Genomic DNA, 14,434 nt, shown 5'->3' with positions numbered 1-14,434 from the left:
GACAAGGCATAATGTGCCTAACGTTTGATTGTGCGTTTTTTTTCCGATTTATAGAATTAGTTATCTCTAAACAGATCTACCAGTGGCAAGATAGTATCAAAAAGAAAGGAAGGCTATCTACCGAAAAGAAAGGAAGGCTATCTACCGAACGCTCTTGCAGGGGCCAAACAGTAGATACCGTCTTTGGAGATTATTAATTCTGTAAATAGGGAAAAAAGGCAAAATCAAACGTTGGGCACAATGCCTTGTGACGACTTTTGGGCTGCTTGGAGATTACAGAATTGGTATCCCTTCAGCCTTTATGATTCACAATTTGCTTCACAGGTGTCCATGTTTCTCCTGAGACTTTGAACTCATAACTACACGATAACATGGAGTCTTCCGAGAAGGGAAAATCTGAGCAAGACTCAGTTCTGGACTTGTCAGACGACAGGAGGGTCTGGATCGTCCCCGAGAACGAATTTGACCCACAGTTTTTGAACCAGCTGCCGTTGGTCTCGTTCCCAGATCAGTCCCAATGGATCGTGTCACCACCACACCATGGACAGGACGGGTTGGCGTTTTGGATTCCCGTTAAAACCGACTCCAAGAAGACCGAGAAACACAACGCAAAGTCACCCCATTCAGTGATTCGCCCAACTGTTCCTCCAAAAAGAAAGGAAGGCTATCTACCGAACGCTCTTGCAGGGGTTGTGGATTCTCTTTGGGGTTCTCGTGATCATACAGGACAACTGTCGACGTTGCTAAGCGACACAACACGCCCGTTCGCCCCTCGCACGTTTGAACACGTCGTTCAGCTTCGAGCCGATAACCAAGAAGGTTCGGCAACACCTCGCGGAGACGGTTGTACAGATATGTCAGCAGGGGATGCAGAGACCGCTTTGGTGGACCCAAATTTGTCTCAGGCAGTTGCAGATATTGAAACAAACACGGGCTCTTCATCACAGTTAAAACGTGACGCAATAGAACAAGTGATTTGTACACCGTCATAATTTATTGTTCTGGAATGATTAATTGTAACGTTTCTGCATGTATTGCAACTGAGTTGATGTGGATGAAATAACACCACGTTTGGGAAGAGTAGCTTTCTGCTAACAGGCTTGTTTGTATTTATCTGATGAACTATATTACAACGACAGTAGAAGTAGTCCATTTCGAATATGAATGTATTATGTACACGAAGAGTAGACTTTATCACTTTATCATGTACTTTGTGACATCAAATCATTACAACTACACTTCTGTCCAATGAGCAAGAGGTTTCTTGGTCACGTGTTATCTTTATAACTTAGTGATGACGACATAGCCTGGACCGTCGTTCCCACCGTCTGTTCCGACCGTCTCGTTCCCAGACGAAAACGACCCTCCGCCACCTCCGCATGCGTCACTCCAGTTGTCTCCCCTCCCCCCTCCGGAGTACCCCCCTCCTCCACCACCCCCTCCCCCATTCCCAAAGCTACCCCCTCCACCCCCAAATCCTCCTTCCGCATCATTCACATATGGCCTTCCTCCCACACCCCCTTTTTTGTACGATCCACCCCCTTCCCCGCCGTACGCTCCGTCTTTTCCACCGAAGTACTTGGAGCTCGCTCCTCGGGAGAGCAGGCCCCCTCCCCCGCCGCCGACATTGTCTCTGTCCCCTTCCGTCGCGCCGTGTCCCTTCACGCCGCCAGTGAAGGTTGTCCCTCCCTTGGGACTGTATCCAGGGTTTCCTTCGGTGGAGGCCGTCCCGTCGCACCGGGCGTTGCGCGTCTCTTGCCGGTTGCCACCCCCTCCCCCTCCCGCAATGATCAGCGGGGTGTTATCGATGCCCGTGACAAACGTACCGCCCCCTCCTCCAACACCGTGACTTTCTTTATTCTCAGCTCCCTCCTGACCGACAAGGATCTTCAGTAGCCTGCCTGTTTAGAAATGAAAACATGACAGGGGTCACGGATGGTAGAATTTGATTAAGAATAGCACTGCTGCAACCCACAAAACACCTTACGAGGAGCGTAACTCAGATGCAACGTTATCATATACCGACTGCCCTTGGTGCTGAAATACTATCGGTTGACTGACATCGTTTTCTGCAGGTAATGTTATGGTGTACGTGTACGTGTATGTACCTTTGATGAGTTCAAGGGCAGCCAAGACCACGGCACCTCGGCCTCTGATCGTCTTGTTGTCGGCCTTCCCCCAACCTGCTGCCGCTCCTAACAACAGACCACAGTATCACATAAGATGCATGTTACGATTAGTATATTGTTGTTCATCTTGTAGTGCCTAATGGCACATAGGTCAGCAAGTTTCCTTGCCGTTTCTGTAGCACGGTATATCTTTATATTCCCCTTCCAGTGGGAAGGGGGATATATTGTTTTTGCTTGCCTGTTCTTCTTCTTCTTCTTTCTTCTTCTTTCTTCTTCTTCTTCTTCTTCTGCCAAAAACCAAGTAGATGTGCGGTGGTAGCTCTACTAATGGTATTGCAGAAAGTTATATGTACCTTATGTTACAATGTACGGATGTTATATTTGAGATGTAGGTACCTGTAGGAAAGGTGAATACACCTGACAATAAATTATGCTAATGAGGGCCTCATTTGCATAATTTATGCAGAAACTTGTATTTCCCTTACCGTAAAAGCTACAGATGTCATATTTGAGATGTAGGTACCTTTAGGAAAGGTGAACACACCTGGACATAAATTATGCTAATGAGGACCTCATTTGCATAATGTATGCATAAAGTTGTATTTCCTTTACCGTAAAAGCTACAGATGTCATATTTGAGATGTAGGTACTTTTAGGAAAGGTGAACACACCTGGACATAAATTATGCTAATGAGGACCTCATTTGCATAATTAATGCATAAACTTGTATTTCCCTTACCGTGAAAGCTACGGATGTCATATTTGAGATGTAGGTACCATTACGAAGGGTCACAAAACCTGGCCATAAATTATGCTAATGAGGGCCTCGTTTGCATAATTTATCCATATCCCTTACCGTAAAGGTTACGGATGCCATATTTCAGATGTAGGTGCCTTGAGGAGAGGTGAACACACCTGTATATAAATTGTGCTAATGCGGACCTCATTTGCATAATTCATGCATAAACTTGCTTTTCCCTTACCGTAAAGGCTACGGATGTCATATTTGAGATGCAGGTACCTTTAGGAAAGGTCAGAAAACCTGGCCATACATTATGCTAATGAGCGCATTATGCATAATTTATGCATAACCCTTACCATAAAAGCTACGGATGTCATATTTGAGCTGCTATATGCTACTGCCAACCTCCTTTGCATAATTTATGCAGAAAATTCGTAATATCCTTACAGTCAATGCTAAGGATGTCATATTTGAGGTGTAGGTAATGGGAGGGGAATATTCTGCATTTTCCTGAAAATGTTGCCATTCTAGTTACCAAAAGAGGTTGCTAGCCCTTCCTCTTTTAACGTGCTCGAGGCATCCCCATTTTACGTCCCTTCTGAAAGACGAGTGCAGCTCCATCCGATGTGCATTCCCATGATTTGAACTGGGGTTTCCCAGTTACCAACTAATTGGAACCAGGAGCTCAACTGCAAGACTGCTACCAGTTGAGCTACAGAGTAGTGTATTTAATTTCGAATCGGCGTAAATACATGAACTTCGTGAAACTTAGGCCCCGTTTATGATTGAAAATGTAAACCGGTTCGAACCGTTTCAGCAATGTAAACCGTTTTACTTGTGAACATGAACTTTGATATTCGATAAAAAGGCACAGTTGCACCTGTTAACAAACCAAAACACTACTTGACGCTGCATTTCTTGTAGTATATAGTCTTGAAGCCATGCATATCATTACGTCCTCAAAAAAAACTTTAGTACCTCTTAGAAAAATGTACACGTTCTGATTCGTGTATTTGTAATTACGTGTCTATGACGTCATAAGTTATGTGTACGCCATGCCATTCAAAGATGTGACGTCACCACCAAACGTCATCCAATAACAGTTGTTTGTGGAGTCACACCTGCGACCTCTAGGAGGTAAACTCCCGTAGCGGGCACCGTGAAGACCTGCACCCCGTCCCGTAAGTACACCATGTCCTCGTGGTCCTGTCCACGGTAGTGGTCGCCCAGGGTAGTCGGGCCCAGACGCCCCCTGGCCCCGAGGGTTGTGAAGCGAGCCGTACGGAAGGGAATGTCGTCATCCTCTGTGGGAAATTGCAAATATCCAACCTTGATAAAAGTAATTTTATCATTTTGCAAGGTACATGTACATTGACAGATCTTTTTGATAGACCAATTCCATCGCCCCCGTTTATCCTCGTCAAAACGTAGAAATGTAAAATAAAAACATAAAAATGCTAATATTGGACGGACATGCAGCCACTCTCTCATTGGTCAAACCGCTAATTGCCATGCTGTCATTGGTTAGGCTGTTAATTGTGATGGGCAGTCAGGATTGATCTATATATCAGTGCGTGTATCCCAAAATTAATGAAACGTGGAGGAAAACTTTTAAACTACGATCATACCATATTTGGGTGTTCCATCACGTGGGCACCTGTCATCAGATTGACATTTAAGTCGTGGTTTGCTCAGGAAGGTGGATAGAGTGGAGTTGCCATCTTCGCCATTGTTGTTGTTGTTTTGATAGAAAATCCCATACGCCACAGTTGCCCCATAGGCATAGTAGTTAACGTTTAGGCACTGTCCCTGAGTCTGCTGACAAAAATATACACTTTAAACTTGAAAGACTATCAACATATTTGATAAATTCTATCCAAATATTTCTAGAATTATGTACGTTATAGATCTAGCACAAGGAAGAATGAATAATGTGGCTTTTGAAAATACGAAAACTAGGCGATAATCAATATAAATGATGAGATGTTGAACAGATAACGCGATTTGAATCACCCCTCTAGAAAGTATGAAGTGGAATCGTCTTGATCAGCTCAGTGTATTCTAACGTCGCCAAGGTCAGCTGAGGTATTTTAGCGTTTAGGCAAGACATTTTTGTCAGGTCAAGGAGTTTTCCAGTCGGAAGAATCAAGATTTTTCCAGATTTCTTGGTACCGTCGAAGCTTCGACGTTTCTCAATGATTAAAGTCACAAGTAACCAATAAGAAGGGATGTTTGCCAGCAAAGTAAGTGTAGAATTTTGTCAGAGAGTTTAAAAAGCAGCAAATGCATCAGCCCATGACACAATGTAAATCGTACACACAAGCGACACCTACCGTAAGGTCTGCACATAGCACTGCACTAAGAAAGCACAGCGACAAGGCAAGTCGAAACATCCTCTTTCGTACAAGCAGCTATTGTATCTTATAGTATGCGCTCCTTCTAGCTCTGTTGTGACCCCGCCTACTAGAACTTTCACCTTTTACCTGAACACTACTCCAACCGGTTGCACGACTTAGTAGCCATACCACAGCGCCCCTTAGCGGATATTACAAGCGGTGCAGATGAGACTACGTATTCAAACCCAACAATGTCGCGACATGGTTACACGTGTAAGTCACAGCCTCCCCGTTCATCAATGTTATGTGTGTATGCACGCGCATGCGTGTGCTTCTGTGTTCTTTTTGTTTTCGTCAACTTTCTATTTCACTCAATCACTACAACTAACTGATAATGACAATAATCCTGACACTAATAACAATAATGTGCATGATTCCTGCTCATATATGTTTGCACTTGGTGAGAATGAATAAATGAGAAGTCCAAAGTCACAAAGGTCAGTCCCAACACATTTAATGATTTCATTATGCATAAATACATATCTTCCAAATGATGTCAATTGATCACTTTTACAAGATACATTTTTGAAAGAGATTCTAATTTCACTTGACTTCAGATGACTGGTAATAAACAGACATACGAGTCTAGATTCATAAGTTGTCAGCTACAAACATCGAGTTCCGTCAATAATAATCTATAAAATGAATGGCTTTATAGAATTGGAGTCTTCACATTTTCTTCATCTCTTCGTCCTACTGTATCCACTTCAGATAATTACATAATGTAATACAATAATAACAATTCATTCATTCATTCATTGTAATAAAATACATCTAAAACGTAAAAATGAGCCTTATAAAGTATAAAGTTGGCATTTTGCCAAAGGCATATTGTGGTTCTGTGCAGTTGCTAAGCAACGTGTGTTATTTGTTGTTGTTTACTCCGTGTGACAGGGATGTTTCATTAGCAACATGATGAATAATGGTGGATCCTATCCTCCCAACAGTTGTTAATGGAATATCCCCTTTATACACCAGGGTATTAGGTTTTTACCTTCTAACAGTTGCTTCCTGAAATAGCCCTATAAGCCCCTGTCACACATAGCCGACCTTCTCGAGACCATGGTTGGGAGTTAGTCGTGAGTAATGCGATCTCTGGTTTTGCGTCGTCTGTGCCTGCAGCAGACTATTCATTTTGAAAAATTAAAGTCATAGTCTGCTTGGATGCGATCAGAGGAGCAAATTGGATCTAAAATAAGATGGCTTCCAGGCTATTCCCAACCCAGCGCCGGCCTTGCAATTGGTTGGGAGTGGTCGTGAGCAAAGTCGTGGGAAAGTCTTGAATGTGTGAAAGGGTCTTTACAATGCAGTATTTTCGATTAGCTTTCCAGGACCATTTATTAAGATTACGCATAATATACACAAAAAGAAAACTACCTCAACTCTTAACATGTCTTGTGGTACATACTATTGAATAAGTATAGAAAGGTACATATATCGAATGGACGAAAATTTCACATAGTTACATTCTAAACTTTACTGGGGCTCATCTCATAACTTACCACTTGGGACTTTATTGTTTGGAACCACCGAGACGTTCAATGTTATTTCAACACGACTTTCTAAAACAATAAAAAAAGATACAATCATTAAGTGCACATATCTGTGCGTTATTGCATGTAGATAACAATATATTCAGCAAAAAACTAGTCTACAAGCTTGAGCCCGGCAAAGTTTCTGAGTGCAAGATAAACAACATCAACCTTGAAGTTTAGTGAGTAAGCGTGATAGATTTTCCGTCTGGACTTTTGGTTCTAGTAATTTTTGATATTTTTAAAGACTAGCCTAGCGCCTGTTGCTAGGGGGAGGATAAGGTAAAATTACTGATAAAAAGTGTCGCGACGTTCCTAAATGCTTTGACGCCGATGCTTGGTCATGTTAGTAAGCTTGTCCTTTAACACGATGTCATCCTTGCTAAAGGTTTTGGACCTGTGAGCTCTGGCTTTGTTTCCCTCCTCGTATGTTGTCAGGACATCGCCTTTCGATCTGGTAGTGGGCACAGATGGGGCCTGTCGATATGACACGTTTGGACGATGTTTGTTCTTCAAGTGTGCAGCTACGTGTGCAGCCTGGTACTTTACGTTAATATGCTGTCTTCTCGCGCATGCGGGGTGAGCGGTGTTATACAAGGCAATGTCCTGCTCTCTGGACCTTGTAGCTCCCTGTTTTCTGCCGTATTTACCAACTACAACCATATCTCGAGCTCTATACCTGCACGCTACAGGCATACCATACGAGCTTACGTTGGTCTTCCTCTGACGTGCGGGTATCTGTGGGTCCGTTCTGATTCGGGGGAGTGATCCATATAGTCTTATCTTTGTCTTCTTCTGACGTACAGGTATCTGTGGGATTGTTGTCAGTCGAGGGGCTGCATCGTAGGATGGATGTTTGCCGCCCAGCCTGGTTGATGAAGAAAGAGCCATCTCATCTGCAGCGCCGTAAAAAGTTATAGTATCATCCTCATCGTCGTCTCGAGTCACCCGGAGTGTCAGAGGGTATGATAGGGGTCGTGTGTTCTCGTAGCTGTAGTAGTCTTCTAGGATCTCCCAGTAAGGATGTTCTTCCCCTGTTCTTGTGTTGTAATAGTTGTGGTACTCATCAGGGATTTCCCAGTAAGGATGTTGTGCCTCTGGTCTTGTGTTGTAGTACTTGTAGTCGTCCTCATCAGTAATTTGGTAGTGATGCTCCTCATCTGCTGATGAAGTACTCTGTGTGGCCACATCAGTCGCTGTGCAATGCAGGGGAGCGATAGCCAGCGGAGGCCCCTTTGAAAAACATGAACAACAGCGCTGCCTTCTGATAACATACGTCACAAACAGTGCTACCAGTACTACACCTACTACAACTACCATTGTGATGATCATTGCAAGTGGGGATCTCTTTTTCACAATTGTACTGGGGTTCGTCTGATTCGGGGTTAAGTTTGTTGTCTTGATGCTAGGCTCTCCTGTGGTCAGAGTCACCTCCTCTCTCGTGCACACGGTACCATCAAGAGTGCCGGACACAGCCCTTGTGGCCTGAGTCTTCCCTGCACACACGGTGCCATCAGGAGTGCTGGACAAGGGCATGGTGAAGACATGTCGGTAGGTCTCCTCCCAAGTGTTGATAAGGCATGTTACATTCGTCATTTCTTCAATTGCAAACGCACTCACATTATTATTGTTTCCATACGCATGCGGCTTGGTCCTGTTTTTATCAGAGATGACATCTGATAGGATTATAGCAACAATTTGGGGATGGCAGGACCTGTCTATACCAATGGGAACAATCTGCAGAGTGGTGTCTCCCCCCAATGCTACCTTTACAGTGGAGACATCTTCCCAAGCATGTTTGCACAATTGGGCGATGTTTTTGGCATGTTTGTCTGATTCTGTGTTAACTGATATGATAATCAATGGCAGGCTGTACTTTAGTTGACTTGTTGCTTTAAGCTGAAAATTTCGATTCCTACATCGGACGTGTGGTTCCATTCCTGGCCGAGCTGCCTGTGTGTGGGTGTCATGTTGCATCTGGACATGATAAACATGGCTCCGTTGGGAAACTTCATTGATACAGAAAAGCACCTCGTTAACCCTTACTGCAATGTGCTGACCGGAATACGGAGGATGACGAGAGTCCAGTTGCCAGTTCATTACCAACTGAACAGAATCATCGAGAGAAAGCAACTTATTCCTACTCAGTGATAGTTCTAGTAGTTTGTGCAGGCCCTCTACAGTTTCCTTTGACAAACACGTCAACTCATTCCTGCTCAAGTCTAGCTTTGTCAGCCCTGACACTGACTTAAACGCTTGCGGATGAATGATTTTGATAGAATTTGATTTCAAGTAAAGGCCTTCTAAGTTTTTCAGGTTGTGAAACCAAGATGGCTGGATACTTTGCAAAGAGTTATTGTCTAGGAACAAAGTTAGCAGGGTAGTCAGCCTTTGGAAGCATTTCGAATCCATATTCATTATATGGTTGTGTGACAATGATAGGGTCCAGAAAAATGCGGGAAACTTCAAACTGTCAAACCAATTTCGTTTGACGTGAATCAAGTTGTTGAACTGAAGCTCCAATGACTTCAATAGACGAAACTCAGCCAAAACATCTTGTTCTAGATCTGTGATTCCACATTGAACGAGAGCAAGGTCACTTATTTTTGACAGCTGAGATGGTCGTAGTTTCTGAACTGACAGTATACCGAACGAGAACCCCCGAATAGCTACACTGCCCTTGTTAGGAAGACATATTGAGATTGGCTGGGAAGAGTTTGTTACATTTAGTGTTGGCTGTTGCTGCGCGGTGCATAATATACAGGTGCCCTTTTGAGTATTGGGCCCATTGTATGGTTTCCCATTGGGAAAACAGGATGACCAGGGTTTTGTGTTCTTGCACCCAGGAAAACAGGCCGGGTCTAAACTTGCACAACTTACAAGGATGGTGAAAACAACTAACACCTGTTGTACTACATTTACCATGCTAGATATAAAACTATAAATCAGCTAAACTATATATAAACGGTCTGTGTCGCTGTCTGCTGCAGGGTTGTTATCCCCTTGTGGGGGAGGGGGAACAACCAGCCGACTGGCTCACCTGGAAAATAAAGGTGAATCCTTATTATCTTGTGGCCAGATGGGATTGACCAAGCAAAAGGCCCCATTTTGCTAGACCAATCGGTCATAATCACTCCACATTGACCATTTTTTACAAGGTTTCACTGGATCACTTTTTTTGTAACCCTATCATTACATGGGAGAGTGCAGCTGGGTTTTTTAATTGTACTTTTTTTCTAGTTCTACTTTTTACTTTGACTTGACAAACACTTCAAGGTGTGTACGATTTACGTATAAGTTATACTGGACTTGTCTCACGCATAAATGTCAGTTTGGTACGTGTTAATGTCTTCGCTCACTCGTTGGTTTCATTCGGTGGTTATAATACCAGGAACCGACCATTCGTTATGACACCGTATACACCGCAGGGCAGGTCATTAATCCCATATTCTTCACCTGGCAACAGTGTGACATGTCGGTGTGTCGTTGGAAAAATATTTAGAGACACACTGTCCACGCTCTGTAGTGTGGACATTTATACTCTCTGAGGAACGGACTATGATGGAAGGACAGTTGTATAAGAAGATGTATCAGTGGGTTTTTTTAACGCAACATGCTACAAAATGGAGATTCTCATCATGTAACACAACACCAAGATTTTTCCTGATGTATTTCTAGATTTCTAAACAAACAAATATTACATTCGTCATATTCTAATGTCGGGCATGCGTGTTTTTTCTTATACGTAGTTCCATATTAGTTATCAGTCTAAAGGGGTGTGAAAATAAGACATGCAGTGTAAAAAACGAACTAACCATTAAAAACTGTTCTATTTGTCCATATTTGGTGCTTGCCAAAAGCGTGATTTTTGCAAAGGACTATGCAAACTTGAGCTCTATTAATTTCATCAAAATAGAAATAGGAACAGTTCAAGTCCTGCAATGAAAAAAACGCACAAAAAATTAATTGAAATCTGCAAAAATGGGCCGAAAAAATGGGCCGCCGCGAAATGAAACCAACGCGAAAATAGATGAATTTACAGCCGTTTTGCGGCATGTGAAGTCTGGTCTAGCTGCACACACACCTATGGGACATTCTTACTGTGGTCTGCGGTGCCGATGAAGCCTTGTCCCCGCTCAACGTCGGTTGCGGTCCCGTTGAAGCTTGGTTCTCGCCAACCGCCCCTCTGAAAAAGTATGGTATAAAAAATAAATGATATGCGGTGTAGCATCGCATCCTCTTAATTTAGAAAAACAAATCACCGTGTACATAAGAAACTGAAGAAAAGTGGGAAAAATAATCCAAAGTGAAAGAAAGCACTGTTCAGTCTATATTGATTGGGCTAGACATACAGCCTTCGAAATATACAATCGCCCAATCACGCCCAAGGTTTTCAGGAAAACTATAAACTGATTATGGTGATCGCGAAAATAAAACGATTTTTGCTTGAAATTCTAACCTTAAATTGTCGTCAGAATTCGAAAAAGATTTTCGACAGTAATCCTGTTACTACCGACAGGATCTTTAAAATAGAAAAAAAAATTCAAAGCTTAACACATGTAACATTACATATGTAAAAACTATGTGTTGAAAATTGAAAACTGTAAGATGAAATTGGGATAGAAAAATCTTTGTCCATGGTGAAAAAATGCGCTGTTCAATCTATACTGATTGGTCTAGACTTATGGCCTTCGAAAGATACAATCTCCAAAACACACCCAAGGTTTTAAAGAAAATGATCAACTGATTATGGTGATCGCAAAAACGAAATGATTTTTCGTCTCAAATTGAAACCTTCAATTGCCGTCGGAATTCGAAAAAAATGTTGCCTAAGGCTAATGGCAGGACGATCCTGCCAGCAGTGCAAAAATTTGCACTGCTGGCAGGACGATCCTGGTAGCAGTACAAAAATTTGCACTGCATACAGGACGATCCTGCCAGCAGTGCAAAAATTTGCACTGCATACAGGATGATCCTGCCAGCAGTACAAAAATTTGCACTGCATACAGGATCGTCCTGTATGCAGTGCAAATCTTTGTACTGCTGGCAGGATCGTCCTGTATGCAGTGCAAATTTTTGCACTGCTGGCAGGATCGTCCTTTTTTTCAATGCATTTTCGCAACCAATCAGAAGCTAGCATATGTAATTGCTACGGTAACAGCAGATATTAGGTGTTTAAAGATGTCGGCCATCATCACAGCGTATCTAAGGACCTACCAGGTGATATCAGCGCGATCCGATCGGATCCGGCGAACGCATGAGCTGGAAACCGGGCAATTTTAATTTCATAATTTCAGCTAGGCTTAACCTATTCATGGGGCATATTTCGGATCGTGATTATAGTCATGTTTTATCTCAAATATCATCGATGCTAGGTGCCAAATTTCTGACATGCTCCTGGGTACTGATACTCCCATCCGAGCCCTCTATTAATTGAGCTGAACTACTAGTTAACGTACAACGTACAAGTAACAGCCGTTTCGTTATCACAACTGACTCTTTTTTATGCTGAAATTTTTGAATCCGTCGAATCGACAGCTTGAGGAACGCACTTTTAATAGAACTTATTAGAAGGAATCCACCCCCCTCCCACTGGATCCTAATGTCAATTGTTCAATAAATCCCGTTACTTCATCAGACAGGTGTGGTTGTGCTCTATTATTACGAGTCATGTCTTGTTTGCTGCTCGCCTCTTGGTACTCATTCAGTAACAGGGCGGCCTGGAAATCCGCCCAGTTGGAAAACTTATCTCCAGCCTTCATGGCTGCCGCCATGTTCCTCGCTGAGTCCTTTCGCGCGGGCAATCTTTTTGCGAGCTCTGATTGGCTGAAAATGTTTCCTGTCAGCAGTAGAAATTTTTGCACTGCATACAGGAAAAAATCCTGTATGCAGTAGAAATTTTTGCACTGCATACAGGATGATCCTGTATGCAGTAGAAAATTTTGCACTGCATACAGGATGATCCTGACAGCAGTGCAGATTTTTCTACTGCTGACAGGATCATCCTGTATGCAGTGCAAAAATTTCTACTGCATACAGGATCATCCTGACAGTAGCCACAACCAAAAAGGTTTCTAACAATAATCCTGTAACTACCAACTTGAGTTTTAGAACATCCTTTTAAGCTTTAAAACATTTACGCACGGAAAAACGATAAGATGAGAATTTCCAACACTATCCGCTGAAATCTGGAAAGAAGCACACGGGTCTACCCGGTAACATTGTTAACTCGCACTATCTGTACAGCATACCCTTTCTATGCATTGTTTCATGTTACAATTAGCCCTTGGGCAAGAACTTGCAAATAAAACATTCTTATTTACCCGCCTACCAACTCTGTCCACCGCACGGTCTTGTAAACTTTGTCGGGCGGACCGAGTTGGATTGGCGGATGATAGAGCTTAAGGATACCAAGGAGACAAGCGTGTAGGCCCGCTGAACTCTGGCAAGCAGCAGGCTAACTACGTACGGAGTGAGAAGGGTTCTTATCGGCTACGGGGGTCGCCCTTCCAGTCGACCACGCGTCCTTGTGCGGCAGGGGGACTGCCTCTCAACAGGAACAGTCTGGAAAATGACCAACACTTTCTGGAAATCCTGTTGATACAAAAACCAGTATCTTTTGGTGGATGAAATTTTAAGGTGAGGAAACAACCTTCTCACGCGTGATGATATTAGGTAGAATATGCAGACTCACCGGTGGATCAGGCGGCGGTGTTTCCCCTGCACTTTCCTGTTCTGGTCTGCTCTTCACGACGTGCCGCACTCCTTTTCAATCCTCTCGGTCCGTAGCCATGGCAACGCTACTGACGTCAGTCCTACGGTGTGCTATGACGTCGGACATTTGGGACACGTAAAAGATTCAAATTTTGATGGCGATTTCAATTTTCGAACTGGAGGACAAATAGACAAAGTTTGGCATGCCGAAGAGCAGTATTCATCAGACGTAAGGACGAATTGGATCCAGAATAGGATGGATTACAGCCCATTCCCAACCCAGCGCCGACCTTGGTTGGGAGTGGTCGAGGGGAATGTCGTGGGAAGGTCCTGAATATGTGAAAGGGGCTTTAAAATGCAGCTTGGTCGATAGGCTTGCCTGTACCATTTGTTTTGTATAAGATATAAGATTACATACAATATAGACAAAAAGAAAACTCCTTCGACTTTTAACATGTCTTGTAGTACATATGACCAATAAGGTTAGTGTATAAAGTGATGGACGAAAATCTCAAATAGTTACATTTTAAACTCTCCTGGGGCTCATTTCAATTAAGTACAATGTATTTGGGACTTTATCTTTTTTCAACCACTGAGAATTCTAACACTAGTTTAACATTACTTTCTAAAACGTAAAACAATTCTTTTTACAATCACAAGGTACACAAGTCTCCACGTAATCAGATAATCATATCAGATAATCATAAAGATCACAAGTCTTACAAACCCTGTAAAGTTCCTGGGTGCAAGATAAACGATTTCACTTTCAGACTTTCACCGCAATTCCAACAATTACCACTATTAAAGTAGCGAGCTCAGCTCAGCTCTAACAAGCGAACGATTTGTACTGAGTAGAAGATAGGTGGATTCAGTGAAGATACAACGTAAGAGTCGTAGTTAAGGAGCCCGAGGGAGCCATAC

The 14,434-nt window shown here is 42.9% G+C and overlaps 1 protein-coding gene and 1 long non-coding RNA gene across 4 annotated transcripts; both read right to left on the bottom strand.

Moving 5' to 3' along the window:
* Nucleotides 1-1,281: 1,281 nt before the first annotated feature.
* Nucleotides 1,282-5,364, bottom strand: LOC136421069 (uncharacterized). Its single transcript, XM_066408214.1, has 5 exons — nucleotides 5,205-5,364; nucleotides 4,500-4,686; nucleotides 3,993-4,175; nucleotides 2,109-2,195; nucleotides 1,282-1,901 (listed from the first exon to the last, which is right to left on the bottom strand). Exons 1-5 carry the CDS (start codon nucleotides 5,262-5,264, stop codon nucleotides 1,282-1,284), a joined length of 1,137 nt encoding a protein of 378 aa, XP_066264311.1. The 5' UTR covers nucleotides 5,265-5,364.
* Nucleotides 5,365-9,362: 3,998 nt separating this feature from the next.
* On the bottom strand, nucleotides 9,363-13,911 carry LOC136420847 (uncharacterized). Of its 3 annotated transcripts, none has more exons than XR_010753327.1 (4): nucleotides 13,494-13,911; nucleotides 13,269-13,363; nucleotides 10,840-10,985; nucleotides 9,363-9,839 (listed from the first exon to the last, which is right to left on the bottom strand). It is a non-coding gene; the product is annotated as an uncharacterized lncRNA (long non-coding RNA). The 3 variants fall into 3 exon arrangements; XR_010753329.1 differs by having other exon boundaries at nucleotides 10,901-10,985; XR_010753328.1 differs by lacking the exon at nucleotides 13,269-13,363.
* Nucleotides 13,912-14,434: the final 523 nt, after the last annotated feature.

The sequence above is a fragment of the Branchiostoma lanceolatum genome, chromosome 15 (genome assembly GCF_035083965.1).
Source record: "Branchiostoma lanceolatum isolate klBraLanc5 chromosome 15, klBraLanc5.hap2, whole genome shotgun sequence".
Taxonomy (NCBI): domain Eukaryota; kingdom Metazoa; phylum Chordata; class Leptocardii; order Amphioxiformes; family Branchiostomatidae; genus Branchiostoma; species Branchiostoma lanceolatum.
This window is presented reverse-complemented; position numbering and strand designations above follow the sequence as displayed.